This window comes from Solanum verrucosum, unplaced genomic scaffold (genome assembly GCF_900185275.1).
Source record: "Solanum verrucosum unplaced genomic scaffold, falcon-dt-bn FXZP01000195.1, whole genome shotgun sequence".
NCBI classification, from domain to species: Eukaryota; Viridiplantae; Streptophyta; class Magnoliopsida; order Solanales; family Solanaceae; genus Solanum; species Solanum verrucosum.
Window position 1 is genome coordinate 479,641 of NW_026020164.1, and position 22,702 is coordinate 502,342.

Genomic DNA, 22,702 nt, shown 5'->3' on the forward strand with positions numbered 1-22,702 from the left:
TGGAATCTAGTACATCCCTCATACCGAAAGAAGGGAAAACTACTTGTTAAGGTAGAATCCGTACATATCATGATTTCCTAAAGTGGATCCACTAGCTAGGTCATTTAAGACATATCCTATGAGGGCACATAGTTTAGGACTAAAGGTTGCTACTAGAGACTACCCTATTTGAGCCTCCACTTCATAGCCCACTCAGTGCTAAGTCAAAATCCCAACGGAAGAGATAAAAGTCAAATATCAATTTAACACGGGGAAATGCAATGATTAATACTAATCCACATTTTCAAGAACAAAATATAGAATAGCTCCTTAAACATATTTGAACATAGAGGAGAATACATTTCTCCAATGTGAAAATATTTGTGAGAAATACCTTTCACAATCATGATCATCATAGTAAGTGAGAAATCCTTTCACAATAGCATCAATACTTTCATTTCAAAGCATCATCAATTCATTTACAATAACTTCATGAAAACATGCATATCTTCATAAACTCATAATTCATAGTGAATAGGTTTATCATATGATCATGATTGAAAAGCATAATTTAGACATGAACAAGTGTAATTTAAACTAAATATCATAGATTAACATCAAATAATGCATTAGAATACAAAATTAATCATAATCAATCATAATTGGAAGAAACCCACATTTATTGGATTGAAACCCTAATTTGATCAATTAGAATTTTAATTGGGAACTTGAAATCTTTGGGGACCCCATGGTGGAAATAACTCCATGGGTGAACACGCACATACCTTAATCCTTTAAACCCAAGAAAATGGAGAACTTAGAGACTTGAATGGAACCGTAGTTCTTCTTCTTCCTTAGACTTGAGCGAATTAGGAGGGATGAATTTGGTCAATTTTTGGGAGTTTAGGAGAATGAATTCAAATGGGTAATTTAGGAGCTGAAAATGTTTATATAGGGCTTAGGGTAGAATGTAAAAATACATAGTATTGAGTTAAAATGATTAGGGAAAAGACCTAAAAGCCCCCTAAAAATAACTCCTGACTCGACTTACAGTTCAGACCTACGGACCGTAGAAATTTCTATGGTCCGTACTGGTCGAGCGTAGAGAAAGTACTGGGACCTTAAAATGCACCCATCTTTGGTGGATCCCATGTACTGTTCAAAGATATTCCTACGGTCCGTACATGCCTACCGTAGAAACCAACTTTTAGCCTTAAAATTTCACCAAGTCTATGACTCACCTATGAGGCTTATCTATGAATCATACATAGTATGACGGACCGTACTGGATCAATCATAAAAAGGGTACTAGGACTTGATTTTAGGAAAAAAAAATTACACTTTCTACGGTTGTTATCTATGGCCCTTAGAAGCTTCTCCGGTCCGTAGATAGGAACCGTAGACATAACCTGCAACCTAAAAAAAATATTTTCTTTCTTTTCCAAATCCCAAGTGTTGCTAGTGTGTCCTATAGGTCATTACTTGTAACACCCCAAAAAAAAAAATTGAATTGAGACTCAAACCATTCTTCGTTGTGAGTAGGATTTTACTAAGGAATTTAAAATTTCTTTAGTGTTAAGGTCACTAGATGTAGCACCTTAAGTTCCAAGAAGAACTAAAGAGAGTTCATTCAAGTCATTCCTAAGTTCCTTTAAGTTTTGGGCCAACTTGCAACTACCATAACTCTCAATACAAGATGAGTTAGGTGGGCTACAAGATATCCTATGAAAGTTCTTTGAATTATCTTTCCAACTCCACCAAGTTTGATAAGTTTCGAGTTTGGATGAGTGAGATATGCCCTTTTGAAGTCAGGCTGTCCAGTTAAGGAAAGTTACCCGAAAATAGTAAGGGGTATTTTGGTCTTTTCCTTACCCAATCAGATTTAACACGTTTTTAGTAAGGTTTTACCGGTCTAATCCTATTAGGTTCAGTTTTATAATCCAAATATACTCCTAGGGTTTTAGTTGAGAGTTCAAGAAGAGAAAAGAAGAGAAAAGAGGAGAAAAGAGGAGAGGATCAAGTGTTCGTCAAAATTCTTGCGTGTTATTGCGGATTTTTGCCAGGGTTTGATCCCTAAGAGGCATGTAAACTTCCATAGTGTTGGTTTAGTTCACCCACACGCCAGTCATGTTATTTTCAACGAAATTTCATTCTTGAAGTTGAAAGATTAGAGTTCTTGATAGGTGTTCTTGAAGTTCATTCTAAATCTTATTGTGTTGGGTTTTTTCGAAGATTTCTTGAGATGAAATTTAGTGATTTGAGTGTTGTTTTGAGTAGATTAGAGTGTAATTATGTTAAGTAATCGAATCCAAGTGATTGGTGAAGAAACCGTTCGATTCTAGGTGAGTTAGGGTGATAAAATGAGCAAAGAAAGTCGTCGAAGTTTTATGGGTTGGGGCCTGGCGCCCCACGCCAGCCAGATGGGGTGCCCCAACCACTTCTATGAAGTTTAGGGGCAGGCACCCCGCGCCACTTAGGATGCCAGGGTCGCCTGCCCCCACCCGTTCTTTATCGTTTCGTCTGTTTTAGTTCTTTCATAGGGTACCTTTAGTCCCCTTTGATTCTAAACACTCTAAGCTACTTCTAAACACCTACAAATCATTCATAACATGAATAATAACCTTGAATTCATAATTCAAATTCAAAGTAGAGCTAAGAGTTAAGTTTTGAGAATTCTTTCGAACATTTTAAGAGTCCCTTGAGTCCTTTTATGGAGTCTTCTACAACTTCTAGTAACTTGTTTCAGGACTCAAGTAAGTGAGCATGAGTGTGAGGAAAATGTATTCATGAGTCTACTTTGTCATTATGAGATTCTTCATATCATGAACCATAACTTTTGAATTCATAATTCACATTCAAGAGAGAGTTAAGAGTAGAGTTCAAGAAAGCCTTTGAGTTCAATTGTGAATCCTTTGAGATCCATCATCGATTTGAGTTAAGTTTTGAGTAAGTAAGTATGAGAATGAGAAGAGTCGTATACACGAGTTCCATATTGATATTTTGACCCTTGAGTCGTGTCGTTCATGCCCATAACTTCTGCATGAACTCCATCAGTTGAGTACTTTTGAGAGGAGTAGCATCTTCAAGTTCTAAGTGTTGAGTATTGAGTTCCTAACCCCCTCTGAGATTATATTTCTAATAATGGGATACATGTTACCCATGAAGTCCTTGAGTTTAATTGTTCATGCCCATAATTTTGCATGAACCCTATAAGTCAAACAATGCTGAGATGAGAGGTATGTTTGAGTCCTTGAGTTGAGTAGTTCATTCTCATAATTCCACATGAACCCTCTGAGTTGAGCATTCTTGAAATGAGTAGTATCATTGAATTTCTTGAGTTCTAAGTATTGATTTCTATCTATGGTTATTGAAAATGTTGCATTGAGTCGTTCACGTCCATAATTCGGCATGAACCATATTTTAAGAAGTCTTTTACAAACATTTTAACTTTGTTTTAAGAATTAAGATTTGAGTTGAGTAAAGAGTAAGAGTAAAGTTTGTTTTTTCAAAGAGTATACGGGAACTAAGTATTCCTAAGAGTGAAAATGTTTTCACATTTGAGCAAGAAAGGAAACACCGATTTCCCAGAGAGCTTTAAAGCTAAGTTTTGAGTAATTTTCTCAAACCAAAGAAAGAGTTTTGTTTTAAAAACATATGAGATAAGTATATTTTTGGGAGTAGTATTAAGCACCGATATGGGGATGAGAGTTAATAATAACTCAAGTCTCCATAAACCATGTAACCATCATGAATAGAAAGGATCATACTTTTTAGATGATTCCTTTAGTGCTTTTTAGCATAGACTAGTGGATCCACTTAGTTAAGGCGTTCTATATGATGGCAAAGTATAGGACAATTCTGGTAGTGTGGGCAAGCCGATGCATCATCACTTAGGCTCATAGTGGTGGTTGTCGGTTAGAGAAACTCCCACAGAGTTCTATTGTATTTTTATATACATATTGAGTATTGTGGATTTTTTCAATACATTGAGTTGCTATCTACATTTTTATAGCTTTGTATATATATTGCATCTTTTACTATTTCTTTATCCTTGAGTATCACGAGTTGAGTACTTCAATATGAGTATCTTAAGTTGATCTGGCTTCATTTTGTCGAGTACCTTATTGTTGAGTTTCACTGAGTTGAGATCGTTATTTCTGAGCTGAGTATCTTATCCTTGAGTACTTTTAAGTTGAGTAAGTTCGAGTACCTTTGAGTATCCTCGAGATTAAGTTGAGTTGAGTGAGTATGATAAAAGGTAATTATGTTTCCTTTTTATCAAGTTCAAGCTTATATTATGCTTTAGAATTCCCCGTACATGCTCGTACATTCCACGTACTGAGCCATTTGTCCTGCATCGTTTCATGATGCAGACACATGTATTGAGGATCATTAACAAGAGCTTCGTTAATACCACATGGAGTTCGAGTTAGCTATGGTGTACCTTCTTGCTTCTGGAGGGTTCCACTTTTACTTTTAGTTATATCAGTTGTTATGAGGTCGTGGGTCTTGTCCCGACTTCCATCTTTGTTATTTAGATGCTTTATAGATAGATAGTAGAGTTTGAGAAGTCTATTTCATTTATCTTATTAAATGTATTAAAGACTTGAGTTTCCTATTGTTGGCTAGTTGAATATTCTATTTTTATTCAGAGTTATTCATTTGAGTTAAAGATTTGTAAGTTTCATGAATTTAATCAGTTTTAAGATTTTGTATGCTTGAGTTAGTCTTCTACTTGTAGTCAGCCAGGATGGGGGTTCACTTGGGGACCAACAATGGTTCTCTAGTGTCGGCGACATCCACGATGTAGGTTCGAGTCGTGACATACTTGGTATCACAGCACAGAGTTCAAGTGTCCTAGGATGTCTATGAAGTTGTGTTAGTAGGGTCTTGTTTATTGTTGTGAGGGCCCCACTTCTATAAACAAGGGACTACTGACATTTAAGAAAAGTTTTCATTCTTTCATACTCTTAATTGTGCAATAGAGCTAAGTCATAGAGATTTTATTTTTACTCGTGCGTTTCTCAGATTCATTCGACTACCCATCGTACTAGTGGTGGTTGAAAAGTAAACTGTAAAGATCCTTATGGATGAGTTGTTCTTAGCAAGAGTCTTGAGAAAGTCATGAGACTTCAAAGGGGCTTGAGAGAATCCCAAGAGTAAGTTAAGTGTTCAATTTCAGAGGAAGGCACTCATAATTATAATATGAATCATGCATTTGAGCTAAAAGAGTTATAATTTTTTCCTTAAGCCTTGTTTCAGCTGAGATCCTTATGAGGAGATATGTTTAGAGCTTGGGTAATATTTTCCACCTGAAAAGGTAGCATGAGTTACGAGATTATGAGCAATAGTAGCGAAAGAGCCCAGAGTTAGAGGAAAGTATGCAGAGGTTTAGTAATCCTAGAAAATGAGATAGTGTGAAGAGCTATATTACTATAGTCATGCACCCAGTAAGTTATTAATGAGGAGTTTTCCCTTATGGGTAGAGTAAGAGTTGATAGTCAAGATGTGATAGTGTATATATTTGTTAACCAGAATAGAGTTGATGTCGATGTGCCATCGTATTAGAGGAGACTAAATTCATGTGTTGAATAACAAAGCAAAGTATTTAAGAATTGATAGATCTAAGCTAGGCTAATGATTTGTTTAAGAGGGTCATAATGTTCAGAAGGTTATAGAACTGATCAAGTAATGAGGTATAGTATGGTAGGCGAGCAATCATATTGATATTCGTGTTAGTAATAAACATTAAGCTTGAACTTGAGATGAGTGTCATGATCAGAAGAATAGCAACATGAGGGTGATGATGTTAGTCTTGAGATTTGATCTAGGAGACTTGACATAGAGTAGGTGAGGAATTGAGGTGATTAGCTGCAATAAATATGAGTTGTCTAAGTGAGAGGTTCTAACTTTTAGATAAGGGTAGTAGAGTGTGGCTAAGTCACAAGAGTAACAAGAGAATTAACAGGGGTACCAAGAGGTTATGTAATTAGAAGAGGCTAACATAAACACCTTAGAAAGAGGTCTTAGTACCTGTATATTGCGAGTTCGGTAGTCATGAGGTAAACTTCTCCCAAGTGTTAGAGAAAAAGAGGATGTAGACCAGTTAGAGATAATGGAATAGGTCCATAGCTTTCAAGTGTCAGCTTTAGACCTAAGGGTGAGATGACAAGATGAGAAATCAAGTCAAATGTTTGAGAGTAAGATGGTAATAAGTTCTAGGAGATATCCTTTCGGAGGTCCTTTTAGTAATTGAGTGATGTTAGAAATAAGAGGTTGATGTTCTTATGATGGTGTGATAATTCCATCTAAGGTTATAAATGATGAGGAAGAGAAGGATGGGGTTTTACTGTGAGGAATAGTTAAATGAGAGCTCTTAGTTGGTTCCGAAGGAGTTGGTTAGTAGGATCCCATGGAGTTGTTAGAGTACTAAGATTGAATATGGTGTTGTTAAACATTGGGTGGTTCTTGATATGAGCCCAATGTGGTGGTAAATCGTAATAGTTTGAGTTATGATTCCCTATAGAAAGGTATAGAACCTGAACCTAAGGATTTGGGTTAAGCTTGAATATAGCGAAAGCGTACCATTAGACTCAGACCTTGGTAAGAGTAACCCCATTCCATATCCAGTCTAGTCGTCATTCGAGGACGAATGATCCCAAGGGGGAGATATTGTAACACCCCAGAATTTTTTTTTGAACTGAGACTCGAACCATCCTTCATTGTGAGTAGGATTTTAATAAGGAATTTAAAATTTCTTTAGTGTTAAGGTCACTAGATGTAGCACCTTAAGTTCCAAGAAGAACTAAAGAGAGTTCATTCAAGTCATTCCTAAGTTCCTTTAAGTTTTGGGCCAACTTTAAACGACCATAACTCTCAGTACAAGATGAGTTATGTGGGCTAAAAGGTATCCAATGAAATTTCTTTGAAGTATCTTTCCAACGCCACCGAGTTTGCTAAGTTTTGAGTTCGGATGAGTGAGATATTCCCTTCTGAAGTCAGGCTGTCCAGTTAAGGAAAGTTACCCGAAAATAGTAAGGGGTATTTTAGTCTTTTCCTTACCCAATCAGATTTAATTCCTTTTATGTAAGGTTTTAAGGGTCTAATCCTATTAGGTTCAGTTTTATAATCCAAATATATGCCTAGTGTTTTAGTTGAGAGTTCAAGAAGAGAAAATAAGAGAAAAGAGGAGAGAATCAAGTGTTCGTCGAGATTCTTGCCTGTTGTTGCGGATTTTCGCCATGAGTTAGATCCATAAGAGGTATGTAAGCTTCCATAGTGTTGGTTTAGTTCACCCACATGCCAATCATGTTATTTTCACCAAAATTTCATTCTTGAAGTTGAAAGATTAGAGTTCTTGATGAGTTCTTGATAGGTGTTCTTGAAGTTCATTCTAAATCTTGTTGTGTTGGGGTTTTTGATGATTTTTTGAGATGAAATTTAGTGATTTGAGTTTCTTTTTGAGTATATTAGAGTCTAATTATGTTATGTAATCGAATCCGAGTGATTGGGGAAGAAATCGTTCGATTCTAGGCAAGTTAGGGTGAGAGAAACGAGCAAATAAAGTCGTTGAAGTTTTCTGTGTTGGGGCATGGTGCCCCACGCCAGCCAGAGCGCCCCAACCACTTCTATGAAGTTTAGAGGCAGGCACCCCGCGCCACTCAAAGCGCCAGGGTCACCTGCCCCCACCCGTTCTTCATCGTTTCGTCCGTTTGAGTTCTTTCAAAGGGTACCTTTACTCCCCTTTAATTCTAAACACTCTAAGCTACTTCTAAACGCCTACAAATAATTCAAAACATGAATCATAACCTTGAATTCATAATTCAAATTCAAGGGGGAGTTAAGAGTTAAGTTTTGAGAATTCTTTCGAACATTTTAAGAGTCCCATGAGTCCTTTTATGGAGTCTTCTACAACTTCTAGTAACTTGTTTCAAGACTCAAGTAAGTGAGCATGAGTGTGAGGAGAATGTATTCATGAGTCTAGTTTGTCATCATGAGATCCTTCATCTTATGAACCATAACTCTTGAATTCATAATTCATAATTCACATTCAACAGAGAGTTAAGAGTAGAGTTCAAGAATGCCTTTGAGTTCAATTGAATCCTTTGAGATCCATCATCGATTTGAGTTAATTTTTGAGTAAGTAAGTATGATAATGAGAAGAGTCGTATACACGAGTTCCATATTGATATTTTGACCCTTGAGTCGTGTCATTCATGCCCATAACTTCCGCATGAACTCCATCAGTTGAGTACCTTTGAGAGGAGTAGCATCTTCAAGTTCAAAGTGTTGAGTATTGAGTTCCTAACCCCCTCTGAGATTATATTTCTAATCATGGGACTATTACATGTTACCCATGAAGTCCTTGAGTTGAATTGTTCATGCCCATAATTTCGCATGAACCCTATAAGTCGAACAGTGTTGAGATGAGAGGTATCTATGAGTCCTTGAGTTGAGTAGTTCATGCTTATAATTCCACATGAACTCTCTGAGTTGAGCACTCTTGAAATGAGTAGTATCATTGAAGTTCTTGAGTTCCAAGTATTGAGTTCAATCTATGGTTATTGCAAAGCCTTGCATTGAGGCGTTCACGTCCATAATTCGGCAGGAACCATATTTTAAGAAGTCTTTTACAAACATTTTAACTTTGTTTTAAGACTTAAGCTTTTAGTTGAGTAAAGAGTAAGTGTAAAGTTCATTTCTTCAAATACTATACGGGAACTAAGTATTCCCAAGAGTTAAAATGTTTTCACACTTGAGCAAGAAAGGAAACACCGATTTCCAAGTGAGCTTTTAAGCTAATTTTTGAGTAATTTTATCAAACCAAAGAAAGAGTTTTGGTTTAAAAACATATGAGCTAAGTATATTATTGGGAGTAGTATTGAGCACCAATATGGGGATGAGAGTTCATAATAACTCAAGTCTCCATAAACAATGTAGCAATCATGGGTAGAAAGGATCACACTTTTTAGATGATTCCTTAGTAATTTTTAGCATAGACTAGTGGATCCACTTAGTTAAAGCGTTTTATATGACGGTAAAGTATAGGACAATTCTGGTAGCATGGGCAAGACGTTGTATCATCACTTAGGCTCCTAGTGGTGGTTGTCGGTTAGAGAAACTCCCACAGAGTTATATTGTATTTTTTTTATACATATTGAGTATTATGGAATTTTTCAATACATTGAGTTGCTATCTACAGTTTTACAGCTTTCCATCTCTATTGCATCTTTTACTATTGCTTTATCCCTGAGTATCACGAGTTGAGTACTTCGAGTTGAGTATCCTGATTTGATCTGGCTTCATTATTTCTAAGATGAGTATCTTATCCTTGAGTACTTCTAAGTTGAATAAGTCCGAGTACCTTTGAGTATCCTTGAGATTGAGTTGAATGAGTATGAGAAGAGGTAAGTATATTTCTTTTTTATCAAGTTCAAGCTTATGTTATGCTTTAGAATTACCCTGACATGCTCGTACATTCCACGTACTGAGCCATTTGGCCTGCATCGTTTCATGATGAAGAGACAGGTATTCAATATCATCAACATGAGCTTTGTTGATACCACATGGAGTTCGAGTTAGCTATGCTGAGCCTTCTTGCTTTTAGTGGGTTTCACTTTTACTTCAGTTATATCAATTGTTAGGAGGTTGTGGGTCTTGTCCCGACTTCCATCTTTCTTATTTAGAGGCTTCATAGATAGATAACAGAGTTTGAGAAGTCTATTTCATTTATCTTATTAAATGTATTAAAGACTTGAGTTGCCTATTGTTGGCTAGTTGAATATTCTATTTTTATTCAGAGTTATTCATTTGAGTTAAAGATTTGTAAGTTTCATGAATTTAATCAGTTTTAAGATTTTGTATGCTTGAGTTAGTCTTCTACTTGTAGTCAGCCAGGATGGGGGTTCACTTGGGGACCAACAATGGTTCTCTAGTGCCGGCGACATCCACGATGTAGGTTCGAGTCGTGACATACTTGGTATCACAGCACAGAGTTCAAGTGTCCTAGGATGTCTATGAAGTTGTGTTAGTAGGGTCTTGTTTATTGTTGTGAGGGCCCCACTTCTATAAACAAGGGACTACTGACATTTAAGAAAAGTTTTCATTCTTTCATACTCTTAATTGTGCAATAGAGCTAAGTCATAGAGATTTTATTTTTACTCGTGCGTTTCTCAGATTCATTCGACTACCCATCGTACTAGTGGTGGTTGAAAAGTAAACTGTAAAGATCCTTATGGATGAGTTGTTCTTAGCAAGAGTCTTGAGAAAGTCATGAGACTCCAGAGGGGCTTGAGAGAATCCCAAGAGTAAGTTAAGTGTTCAATTTCAGAGGAAGGCACTAATAATTATAATATGAATCATGCATTTGAGCTAAAAGAGAGTTATAATTTTTTCCTTAAGCCTTGTTTCAGCTGAGATCCTTATGAGGAGATATGTTTAGAGCTTGGGTAATATTTTCCACCTGAAAAGGTAGCATGAGTTACGAGATTATGAGCAATAGTAGCGAAAGAGCCCAGAGTTAGAGGAAAGTATGCAGAGGTTTAGTAATCCTAGAAAATGAGATAGTGTGAAGAGCTATATTACTATAGTCATGCACCCAGTAAGTTATTAATGAGGAGTTTTCCCTTATGGGTAGAGTAAGAGTTGATAGTCAAGATGTGATAGTGTATATATTTGTTAACCAGAATAGAGTTGATGTCGATGTGCCATCGTATTAGAGGAGACTAAATTCATGTGTTGAATAACAAAGCAAAGTATTTAAGAATTGATAGATCTAAGCTAGGCTAATGATTTGTTTAAGAGGGTCATAATGTTCAGAAGGTTATAGAACTGATCAAGTAATGAGGTATAGTATGGTAGGCGAGCAATCATATTGATATTCGTGTTAGTAATAAACATTAAGCTTGAACTTGAGATGAGTGTCATGATCAGAAGAATAGCAACATGAGGGTGATGATGTTAGTCTTGAGATTTGATCTAGGAGACTTGACATAGAGTAGGTGAGGAATTGAGGTGATTAGCTGCAATAAATATGAGTTGTCTAAGTGAGAGGTTCTAACTTTTAGATAAGGGTAGTAGAGTGTGGCTAAGTCACAAGAGTAACAAGAGAATTAACAGGGGTACCAAGAGGTTATGTAATTAGAAGAGGCTAACATAAACACCTTAGAAAGAGGTCTTAGTACCTGTATATTGCGAGTTCGGTAGTCATGAGGTAAACTTCTCCCAAGTGTTAGAGAAAAAGAGGATGTAGACCAGTTAGAGATAATGGAATAGGTCCATAGCTTTCAAGTGTCAGCTTTAGACCTAAGGGTGAGATGACAAGATGAGAAATCAAGTCAAATGTTTGAGAGTAAGATAGTAATAAGTTCTAGGAGATATCCTTTCGGAGGTCCTTTTAGTAATTGAGTGATGTTAGAAATAAGAGGTTGATGTTCTTATGATGGTGTGATAATTCCATCTAAGGTTATAAATGATGAGGAAGAGAAGGATGGGGTTTTACTGTGAGGAATAGTTAAATGAGAGCTCTTAGTTGGTTCCGAAGGAGTTGGTTAGTAGGATCCCATGGAGTTGTTAGAGTACTAAGATTGAATATGGTGTTGTTAAACATTGGGTGGTTCTTGATATGAGCCCAATGTGGTGGTAAATCGTAATAGTTTGAGTTATGATTCCCTATAGAAAGGTATAGAACCTGAACCTAAGGATTTGGGTTAAGCTTGAATATAGCGAAAGCGTACCATTAGACTCAGACCTTGGTAAGAGTAACCCCATTCCATATCCAGTCTAGTCGTCATTCGAGGACGAATGATCCCAAGGGGGAGATATTGTAACACCCCAGAATTTTTTTTTGAACTGAGACTCGAACCATCCTTCATTGTGAGTAGGATTTTAATAAGGAATTTAAAATTTCTTTAGTGTTAAGGTCACTAGATGTAGCACCTTAAGTTACAAGAAGAACTAAAGAGAGTTCATTCAAGTCATTCCTAAGTTCCTTTAAGTTTTGGGCCAACTTTAAACGACCATAACTCTCAGTACAAGATGAGTTATGTGGGCTAAAAGGTATCCAATGAAATTTCTTTGAAGTATCTTTCCAACGCCACCGAGTTTGCTAAGTTTTGAGTTCGGATGAGTGAGATATTCCCTTCTGAAGTCAGGCTGTCCAGTTAAGGAAAGTTACCCGAAAATAGTAAGGGGTATTTTAGTCTTTTCCTTACCCAATCAGATTTAATTCCTTTTATGTAAGGTTTTAAGGGTCTAATCCTATTAGGTTCAGTTTTATAATCCAAATATATGCCTAGTGTTTTAGTTGAGAGTTCAAGAAGAGAAAATAAGAGAAAAGAGGAGAGAATCAAGTGTTCGTCGAGATTCTTGCCTGTTGTTGCGGATTTTCGCCATGAGTTAGATCCATAAGAGGTATGTAAGCTTCCATAGTGTTGGTTTAGTTCACCCACATGCCAATCATGTTATTTTCACCAAAATTTCATTCTTGAAGTTGAAAGATTAGAGTTCTTGATGAGTTCTTGATAGGTGTTCTTGAAGTTCATTCTAAATCTTGTTGTGTTGGGGTTTTTGATGATTTTTTGAGATGAAATTTAGTGATTTGAGTTTCTTTTTGAGTATATTAGAGTCTAATTATGTTATGTAATCGAATCCGAGTGATTGGGGAAGAAATCGTTCGATTCTAGGCAAGTTAGGGTGAGAGAAACGAGCAAATAAAGTCGTTGAAGTTTTCTGTGTTGGGGCATGGTGCCCCACGCCAGCCAGAGCGCCCCAACCACTTCTATGAAGTTTAGAGGCAGGCACCCCGCGCCACTCAAAGCGCCAGGGTCACCTGCCCCCACCCGTTCTTCATCGTTTCGTCCGTTTGAGTTCTTTCAAAGGGTACCTTTACTCCCCTTTAATTCTAAACACTCTAAGCTACTTCTAAACGCCTACAAATAATTCAAAACATGAATCATAACCTTGAATTCATAATTCAAATTCAAGGGGGAGTTAAGAGTTAAGTTTTGAGAATTCTTTCGAACATTTTAAGAGTCCCATGAGTCCTTTTATGGAGTCTTCTACAACTTCTAGTAACTTGTTTCAAGACTCAAGTAAGTGAGCATGAGTGTGAGGAGAATGTATTCATGAGTCTAGTTTGTCATCATGAGATCCTTCATCTTATGAACCATAACTCTTGAATTCATAATTCATAATTCACATTCAACAGAGAGTTAAGAGTAGAGTTCAAGAATGCCTTTGAGTTCAATTGAATCCTTTGAGATCCATCATCGATTTGAGTTAATTTTTGAGTAAGTAAGTATGATAATGAGAAGAGTCGTATACACGAGTTCCATATTGATATTTTGACCCTTGAGTCGTGTCATTCATGCCCATAACTTCCGCATGAACTCCATCAGTTGAGTACCTTTGAGAGGAGTAGCTTCTTCAAGTTCAAAGTGTTGAGTATTGAGTTCCTAACCCCCTCTGAGATTATATTTCTAATCATGGGACTATTACATGTTACCCATGAAGTCCTTGAGTTGAATTGTTCATGCCCATAATTTCGCATGAACCCTATAAGTCGAACAGTGTTGAGATGAGAGGTATCTATGAGTCCTTGAGTTGAGTAGTTCATGCTTATAATTCCACATGAACTCTCTGAGTTGAGCACTCTTGAAATGAGTAGTATCATTGAAGTTCTTGAGTTCCAAGTATTGAGTTCAATCTATGGTTATTGCAAAGCCTTGCATTGAGGCGTTCACGTCCATAATTCGGCAGGAACCATATTTTAAGAAGTCTTTTACAAACATTTTAACTTTGTTTTAAGACTTAAGCTTTTAGTTGAGTAAAGAGTAAGTGTAAAGTTCATTTCTTCAAATACTATACGGGAACTAAGTATTCCCAAGAGTTAAAATGTTTTCACACTTGAGCAAGAAAGGAAACACCGATTTCCAAGTGAGCTTTTAAGCTAATTTTTGAGTAATTTTATCAAACCAAAGAAAGAGTTTTGGTTTAAAAACATATGAGCTAAGTATATTATTGGGAGTAGTATTGAGCACCAATATGGGGATGAGAGTTCATAATAACTCAAGTCTCCATAAACAATGTAGCAATCATGGGTAGAAAGGATCACACTTTTTAGATGATTCCTTAGTAATTTTTAGCATAGACTAGTGGATCCACTTAGTTAAAGCGTTCTATATGACGGTAAAGTATAGGACAATTCTGGTAGCATGGGCAAGACGTTGTATCATCACTTAGGCTCCTAGTGGTGGTTGTCGGTTAGAGAAACTCCCACAGAGTTATATTGTATTTTTTTATACATATTGAGTATTATGGAATTTTTCAATACATTGAGTTGCTATCTACAGTTTTACAGCTTTCCATCTCTATTGCATCTTTTACTATTGCTTTATCCCTGAGTATCATGAGTTGAGTACTTCGAGTTGAGTATCCTGATTTGATCTGGCTTCATTATTTCTAAGATGAGTATCTTATCCTTGAGTACTTCTAAGTTGAATAAGTCCGAGTACCTTTGAGTATCCTTGAGATTGAGTTGAATGAGTATGAGAAGAGGTAAGTATATTTCTTTTTTATCAAGTTCAAGCTTATGTTATGCTTTAGAATTACCCTGACATGCTCGTACATTCCACGTACTGAGCCATTTGGCCTGCATCGTTTCATGATGAAGAGACAGGTATTCAATATCATCAACATGAGCTTTGTTGATACCACATGGAGTTCGAGTTAGCTATGGTGAGCCTTCTTGCTTTTGGTGGGTTTCACTTTTACTTCAGTTATATCAATTGTTAGGAGGTTGTGGGTCTTGTCCCGACTTCCATCTTTCTTATTTAGAGGCTTCATAGATAGATAACAGAGTTTGAGAAGTCTATTTCATTTATCTTATTAAATGTATTAAAGACTTGAGTTGCCTATTGTTGGCTAGTTGAATATTCTATTTTTATTCAGAGTTATTCATTTGAGTTAAAGATTTGTAAGTTTCATGAATTTTAATCAGTTTTAAGCTTTTGTATGCTTGAGTTAGTCTTGTACTTGTAGCCAGCCAGGATGAGGGCTCGCTTGGGGACCAACAATGGTTCTCGAGTGCCGGCCCTGTCGATGGTGTAGGCTCGGGTCGTGACATGACTAGTTGGGAAAGATTAGAACCCTTTTACATGAATATGTAGATGAGAATAAGACATATGCTTCAAGTAGCAAGTAACAAAGTATCAAGTTCACATATTTTGAATCAATAAAATATGAAAATAAGGTTTTGTGATACCCATTAATTCATAACTTAATAAGACTAGATATTAGTAACTATTTCTATTGTGTAGCATGCAAGATCAGTAAGTTAAATTCACTTAAGTGGTTGGTCTCCTTAATAAGTAATTATCGCAATGCAACTTAGTTCATCTAGGGGTTTATACTAATCTTTACCTTTGATCCCAAATTAGATATTCCTAGACAAGGTCAAGCTAATAGTGAGGTTTGATTACCTCAAATCTTCATTGTATAATCTCTTTTTTCCATTCGTTATTCCCCTTGATCCAGCAAGTAAGAATAAGGTGTGCTCTAAAGTATGCATCAATTAAAAATCAATCAAAGCGAAGGGAAAAACAATACATGCATGCACAATTTCCAAGGCTTACTAAATGTTTGGTCTACTTCGTTAATTGATGCTTATCGTGACCAACGACACTACTTCCAATTCAAGTGTCTATGATCGTTGATAATATAGTAACCCAACCGAGGGTTGGGATCGTCCCAAGGGAGTGGTTTTTGGGAATTTATAGAAAAATAAAATTTAGTTCTAACTAGTCGTAGCTAAAGATATTAACGATTAAAAACATTGTAAATTGAAGAGGGACAGAGAAGTGTCAAATATCGATTTGGGGTTTTGTCACAAGTAAGCTAAAATTAGCGAAATCAACAAGAAAATCTACCAATGAGAGGGGGATTCTTGGGATGTGACCGAAATACGAGTTAATCTAAATTATTGGGTACATACTTTCGATAGAGAATTTATAGAGTAATAGGGACTAGGCTAAGCTATACGTGGGAATAAATTCTCTCTCGAGCAACTTACCCCATTTTAAATGGGTTCCTCTCGGACACCCATTTGTTGCATGAATACCAGCCTACGCGCTACTTGTAGTCAGCCAAGATGAGGGCTCGCTTGGGGACCAACAATGGTTCTCGAGTGCCGGCCACGTCGATGGTGTAGGCTCGGGTCGTGACATGACTAGTTGGGAAAGATTAGAACCCGTTTACATGAATATGTAGATGAGAATAAGACATATGCTTCAAGTAACAAGTAACAAAGTATCAAGTTCACATATTTTGAATCAATAAAATATGAAAATAAGGTTTTGTGATCCCCATTAATTCATAACTTAATAAGACTAGATATTAGTAACTATTTCTATTGTGTAGCATGCAAGATCAGTAAGTTAAATTCACTTAAGTGGTTGGTCTCCTTAATAAGTAATTATCGCAATGCAACTTAGTTCATTTAGGGGTGTATGATTTACTAATCTTTACCTTTGATCCCAAATTAGCTATTCCTAGACAAGGTCAAGCTAATAGTGAGGTTTGATTGCCTCAAATCTTCGTTGTATAATCTCTTTTTTCCATTCGTTATTCCCCTTGGTCCGGCAAGTAAGAATAAGGTGTGCTCTAAAGTATGCATCAATTAAAAATCAATCAAAGTGAAGGGAAAAACAATACATGCATGCACAATTTCCAAGGCTTACTAAATGTTTGGTCTACTTCGTTAATTGATGCTTATCATGACCAACGACACTACTTCCAATTCAAGTGTCTATGATCATTGATAATATAGTAACCCAACCGATGGTTGGGATTGTCCCAAGGGAGTGGTTTTTGAGAATTTACAGAAAAATAAAATTTAGTTCTAACTAGTCGTAGCTAAAGATATTAACGATTAAAAATATTATAAATTAAAGGGGGACACAAAAGTGTCAAATATCGATTTGGGGTTTTGTCACAAGTAAACTAAAATTAGCTAAATCAACAAGAAAATCTGCCAATGAGAGGGGAATTTTTGGGATGTGACTAGAATACGGGTTAATCTAAATTATTGGGTACATGCTTTCGATAGAGAATTTATAGAGTAATAGTGACTAGGTTAAGCTATACGTGGGAATAAATTCTCTCTCGAGCAACTTACCCCATTTTAAATGGGTTCCTCTCGTACACCCACTTGCAGCATGAAGACCAGCCTACGCCTTACCCTAGTCACTCTCTCGAGCTGAGTGTTAGGATATGGGACTAGGGCTCACCCTCTCGGGTTGAACCTCATGTCGACTCACTCTTTAGTCCATCAGTCTAGCAATCTTGGTTTCACGACCTCTCTCTCAAGCAAGCCGAAACACATGGGTGGATTTGTATTTGCAACTACAAACCCATTAAATTCGACCACAACTACTTGGTGAAATCATCATTAAACTACATAACAATATTAACCCATATTCGCTAAATCTCACCCCAAGAATGGGGGTTTTTAGCCACACATCAAGAGATATAAATTTATACCTAGATGAGCTTGCATTGAAATGGGTATGAGGATTTAAGTCTTGTTACAGGCAAAAAATGAAGAAATCAATAGACCCAAGTCCAAATCCTTTGAGATGAAACTCTCTTCTTCTTCAAGTGCAAAACCCTCTCAAACTCAAAAGCAAAATAAAAAGTACTATTCTATATGAAGATTATAATAAAAAAATTTCACACTAAAAATCTGATGATAAGCTATAACTCTTAATGAGTATTTATAGTTTTCAAAAATCTGTGTTGCAGCGGACCATTCGACGACATTAGTCAGAATTGCCGATCAACTCGGCGATTCTCCCTTTGGTGTAATTCATCGCCGTTTTGCACCATCCTTCAGCATAGTCATGCTCTGGGTCATTGGGCGACATAGTACTACTTTGCAGAACTTCTCGGTGATGCGCCGATTGCTTCTTTTTTCCGTTGACTTGATCTTTTCCTTCAGGACTCAGCACACTGGAACAAAAGGCGAAGTGAGACCCTTCGATGACTCACCAAGTGGACTCGGTGATCCTCAGGCCTTCATTTCTTCATTCTTTTTAGCCTTTTCGTTCCTTTTTGCAATGTAGTGTGCATGCTTTCCTAAAAACTTCACATAGCTGAAACTTAAGGGTTTTCATCAGATATTGAGATAAAATAAGTATTTGAGGACACAATTTCTATTAAAATATAGTCCTAAATGAGTCCAATTTGTGGACTCATGAACACCCCCACCTTAAACTTTTGCTTGTCCTCAAGAAAACTCAAGTTCAGTCGTTCAAAAAGGGTGTCTCTAACAGTGCTACACAAGACTCAATCATGATTGCACACAACAAGACTCAATTTACTTATGCAAATATCAAATGTGTACTCAAAGATTCAAGTTGTGACTCACCATTACCAAATATTCTCTTACTCACAATACTTGTTTCAAAAGCAAGTTCAAGCTCAACTATAGTGTGCAAATGCCCTCAAAGAAAGGATGATTCCATATTCACACAATGGTTCATAGTTAAAAGCTTCAGAATCAGATGCAACACTTACTCTCACAAGGAAGAACACAATACATGCTTTCACCCATATGTTCACCCTTATTTTCCAATCAACATTTGTTTCAGCTCACTCAAGATAAATAGGTCTTTTTAAGGTTTATAATGGGGCTGAGTACAAGTGTGTGGTCATTTAGGCTCAGTGACATTCATCCTCATGAGGTGTGGTGCTCACAACATTTCCTTACCTTTTCCTTCATCATTCTCTTCATGGCTCATAAGTCATCCTATTATTCACTTTCCATGGATTGTTTGGGAACCCTTTTTCATTTTTCAACATTATTCCACAAGTTTTCTTTTTCATTCTTTTTCTATTTCTTTTCTATCTCTTTTTTTTTATATGGAGGGGTTCTATTTTCCTCAAAACCATGGGTAAGAGGGGCTTTTCTGCACTTCTTGATTTGCCTTGTATTTTTACCACACCCCCAATTAGGTTTTTGGCCTAGGTTAGCTATTCAAACTAACCACAACTTCACGAAGATTATAGGTGATGGATTAAGAAAGGTCTAGTTTTCATCAAGTTTCTTCCAAAAAAAGGTAAGGCTCAAGGGGTGTTCAAGAGAGAATCACACACTTACAAGGTAGGTCACAAAAGAGGTGTATGTCAAATTGGCTCACACTCGTAGAAGTTTCCTAAGATCATATCAAGAGATAGCATCACTTAGTTGACCGGACCAACGGGGCAAATTCTAGGATCTATCATTCATAGTTCACAGGTAGGCTCATCACACTAGGCATTGACACTATAAGTTAAACAACACTCCACACTTTCGCTAGTGTGCAATGATCATCGATCGCAAGAGAATCAATTTGATGCAAGGCTAGTCATAACGAGATGCAAAGAGTTCACATAGTGTCTATGCAACTTCATTTGGCCTCATCATAGCTGCGCGTTCATATTCGTTCTATTGTAAGCACTATTCAAGTCATCGGTATTGATCGAGATCGACACTTAAATTTTGCAAAAGAACAGCCACGCTCAACACATGAAAGGAGGCAAACAAATAAAAATTTGAACGGGTTAAAATCATTTTGCAATTTAAAATAAAAGGAGCCATAAGCTCAAACTTCCACAGAAACAAATAAAACACAATGATAGCTCAAAGCCTAAATACATAAGCAAAAACACGAGTCACAAGTAGCACACAAAAGGTGGGCCTCACCCCACCACAAATAAAAGTAATTGTCCTCAAATGCATTTAACAGAATATCCAGACTTTAAAAATAAAGAAAGATAGAAAGGGAGGTAGAAATCCTATCTACAAAGTCACTCCATATGTCTGGGCATCAGTACCCGGGGTGTTGTCATTCCGACTTTGGTTTTCATTGTCTGTGTTTGCCTCAGTTTCTGCATCGATATTAGCTTTAGCCATATTGTCCAAATCGTGAGCTGCTCCAAAGGCATGTATCGCGTTAATAAACCCTCGATTCCACAAACGGACATTAGGGTCAATGGGAGTCCTCCTATTGGAACTGGCTTTCTTGTTTTCGCTCCTTGCTTTGGGGTGATCTGTCGCCCCAGCATATCTTTTGGAGTTTTGTGCCCTTATATGTCGTTGTGGCACATTTCTTCCTGCAACTTTTGGTCTGGCCATGTCTGTAAAGCCTTGAGATAAAGTTAGAAATACAGGCAGATTAAGCAATTCATTTGGTGAATCACCTAAAAATTTTGGCAAACAAAGATATTCTCGCCTAAAGTTTCAGCTGCCACATCAGATAATGCATGATAATAAGGGTGAGATGGGACGCTTTGGTGATCCGCTGAGTTGTTCGGCGAGCTCGTCACAGCTCGACGAATGACCCAACGTGCCTACTTGTGACCCACTTTCCCGAATTCAACCCTACGACCCACGAAAACACAATTAAGGCACACAACTCAAATTAGGCTTAGACCCAGCGACAATCATGCTCAACGCATAAATTTAAAGTCAGTTTAAAAATGTAATCTTCAGGAACTACCCATTTAACTTAGTACATGCAAAATTTGCAGATCTAACAGGCAGACAAATATTATAATCCTACAAGAGAAACACATCACAAATTAACAAGGTGATATCATTGCATTAAGTCCAAAATTAATAAAAAGAACTTAGAGTTTGGGAATCAACCTTTCGTGCTGACTAAAATGTAGTTGATTCGCTAGGCAGCAATGTAATCCAACTCCCAAACACAAATCAACAACTAAAATACTCTAAAAGTGTAGGGATATTTAAAATAGAGTGCAGGTGTGAGTTTAGGCAGATAAAAAGTAAGGGAAAGTGAATGAAGTTAAAACTTTTAAACCTTTGGCTTGTAAAAACTGTCCAGTTCTCACCCACTCGGCGACATTAGTTCCAATCGCCGAACCTCTTGGCGATTTGCTAAGTGAGCACTCGACTCACCGAGTTTTACAGGATCTTCAGTCATCGTGAAGGTCCAAACGACGGTTTCCATCGTTACCGCCAACATGGTTGGTGATTCGCCAATAGTCTCCAAATCTCGCCGAGTTTTACAAACCCTAATGTTGACGATGTCTTGAGTCAAACGGAGGAAAAGGTCGGATTCGCCGACCCCTTCGGTGACTCGCTGACTGGATCTATTGCTTGCCATCTTTCACTTTGTCAAACACTTCTTATACTTTAACCTATACAAACAACACACCATTATTTTACCAAGAAATAAGTACTGATAATAATAAAAATAAAGCAATTAAAGGGGTTTTGGGTTGCCTCCCAAACAGTGCCTTAGTTATCGTCATGGCACGACGCTAGTCCTTCTTCAAATCTCACTCTTGGGGTTAGCCATAGTATTACTAGGAAAAGCCCCTTGCTATCTCGGATTAAGGTGAGATGAGATATGACCCAATTGGGTCTCTAAATGCTTGATTGAAACATAATGGGAGGTGACGGTCTGGCTAAGGGTAGAAACATCTTCTTTCATGCCTTTCACCATTTTATCTGACCCTTCAACTTTGTTGAGGATACGCGAGAGCATACCCTCAAACCTACCACCCTCTGAGTCCTTTGGCTTTTGGCGCTCGTGGGGAGGCACATAGTAGTCCTTCTCCCCGTCTTTCCAATTAGGATTTCGGTCTCTCCATTCTTGATCCTTCCATCCTTCATCTCTAGCCCAACCTTGGTTACCACCCTGCATTGGGTAGTTTGAACGATAACCACCACCTTGGTTGGCTAGAAAGTTAACCTCCTCATTATACAATGCTTCGAAATATGACTCCTCAGGATTTGCATTCCCAACCCCCATAACATTGACACCACGGGCACCAACCTTCATGACATTTTTGGACAAAATATCAAGATGTTTCATTATATTGGCCATGTTTTGGTCTCTCTCATTATATTTATTCATCTGTTCCTTGGATAGTTTGAATGTGAGAGGGGATACTTGGTATTCACGGGTGTACCATTCCCTATTGATGGTTGTCATGCCATCTAAAAGTTGGGCTGCTACTGCATACGGTTGCTGCATTAGGCCTCCAGGTGAAAGTTGATCAGTGATACCTTTATTCACCGATTCTAGGCTTCGGTAGAAGTACTGTAGCAAGATATTATCAGGTAGACCATGAGTTGGGCATTGTAGCACCAAAATTTTAAATCGCAGCCAAGTTTCGTGCAGAGGTTCTCCTTCTAGGCGTTTAAAGCTCTGGAAGCTATCTCCCAGTGACATCATCTTCGAGGGCGGGAAAAATTGCATTTGAAATGCAGTTACCAGTTCCTCCCAAAAAGTAATGGATTCATGTGGTAGATCGGCTAGCCACTTTCACGCCTCTCCCATCAACGAGAAAGGGAATAGCCTCAACCTGACCGACTCTTGAGAGATGTTTTTGAACGAGAATGGTACGCACACATCTACAAATTTTTGAAGATGCTCGTGAGGGTCCTCGTGAGCCAGTCTGCTGAAAAGCCCTTTAGTTGCAAGAGTTGCAACATGGTGCTCGTTATGTGGAACAGATGGCTCCAACACCTCCCATGAGATGGGGGCCATTAATGTTGGGTTCTTGGACACCGTAGAGATTTCCAATGTCGTCTTGGTGGCTTACCTGGCTACCGTTGCGACCATTAACACTCATGCTTTCTGAAATATTCACACAGCAAACAAAACAAAAGTAAAGATTAGGTAAGTAGACTACAACTAAGAAGAACAAAAAA

The 22,702-nt window shown here is 37.4% G+C and overlaps 1 protein-coding gene across 1 annotated transcript; it reads right to left on the reverse strand.

The window, feature by feature from the left end:
* Nucleotides 1–21,365: 21,365 nt before the first annotated feature.
* Nucleotides 21,366–22,223, reverse strand: LOC125828738 (uncharacterized). Its single transcript, XM_049508073.1, has 2 exons — nucleotides 21,738–22,223; nucleotides 21,366–21,683 (listed from the first exon to the last, which is right to left on the reverse strand). Exons 1-2 carry the CDS (start codon nucleotides 22,221–22,223, stop codon nucleotides 21,366–21,368), a joined length of 804 nt encoding a protein of 267 aa, XP_049364030.1.
* Between the last annotated feature and the right edge of the window lie 479 nt (nucleotides 22,224–22,702).

Coding starts and splice junctions, on each gene's coding strand:
- LOC125828738 (XM_049508073.1), bottom strand. CDS start 22,223: ATGATGTCACTGGGAGATAGCTTCCAGAGCTTTAAACGCCTAGAAGGA. Junction 21,684..21,737: donor AAGCATTGTATAATGAGGAG/GTTAACTTTCTA, acceptor TACCCAATGCAG/GGTGGTAACCAAGGTTGGGC.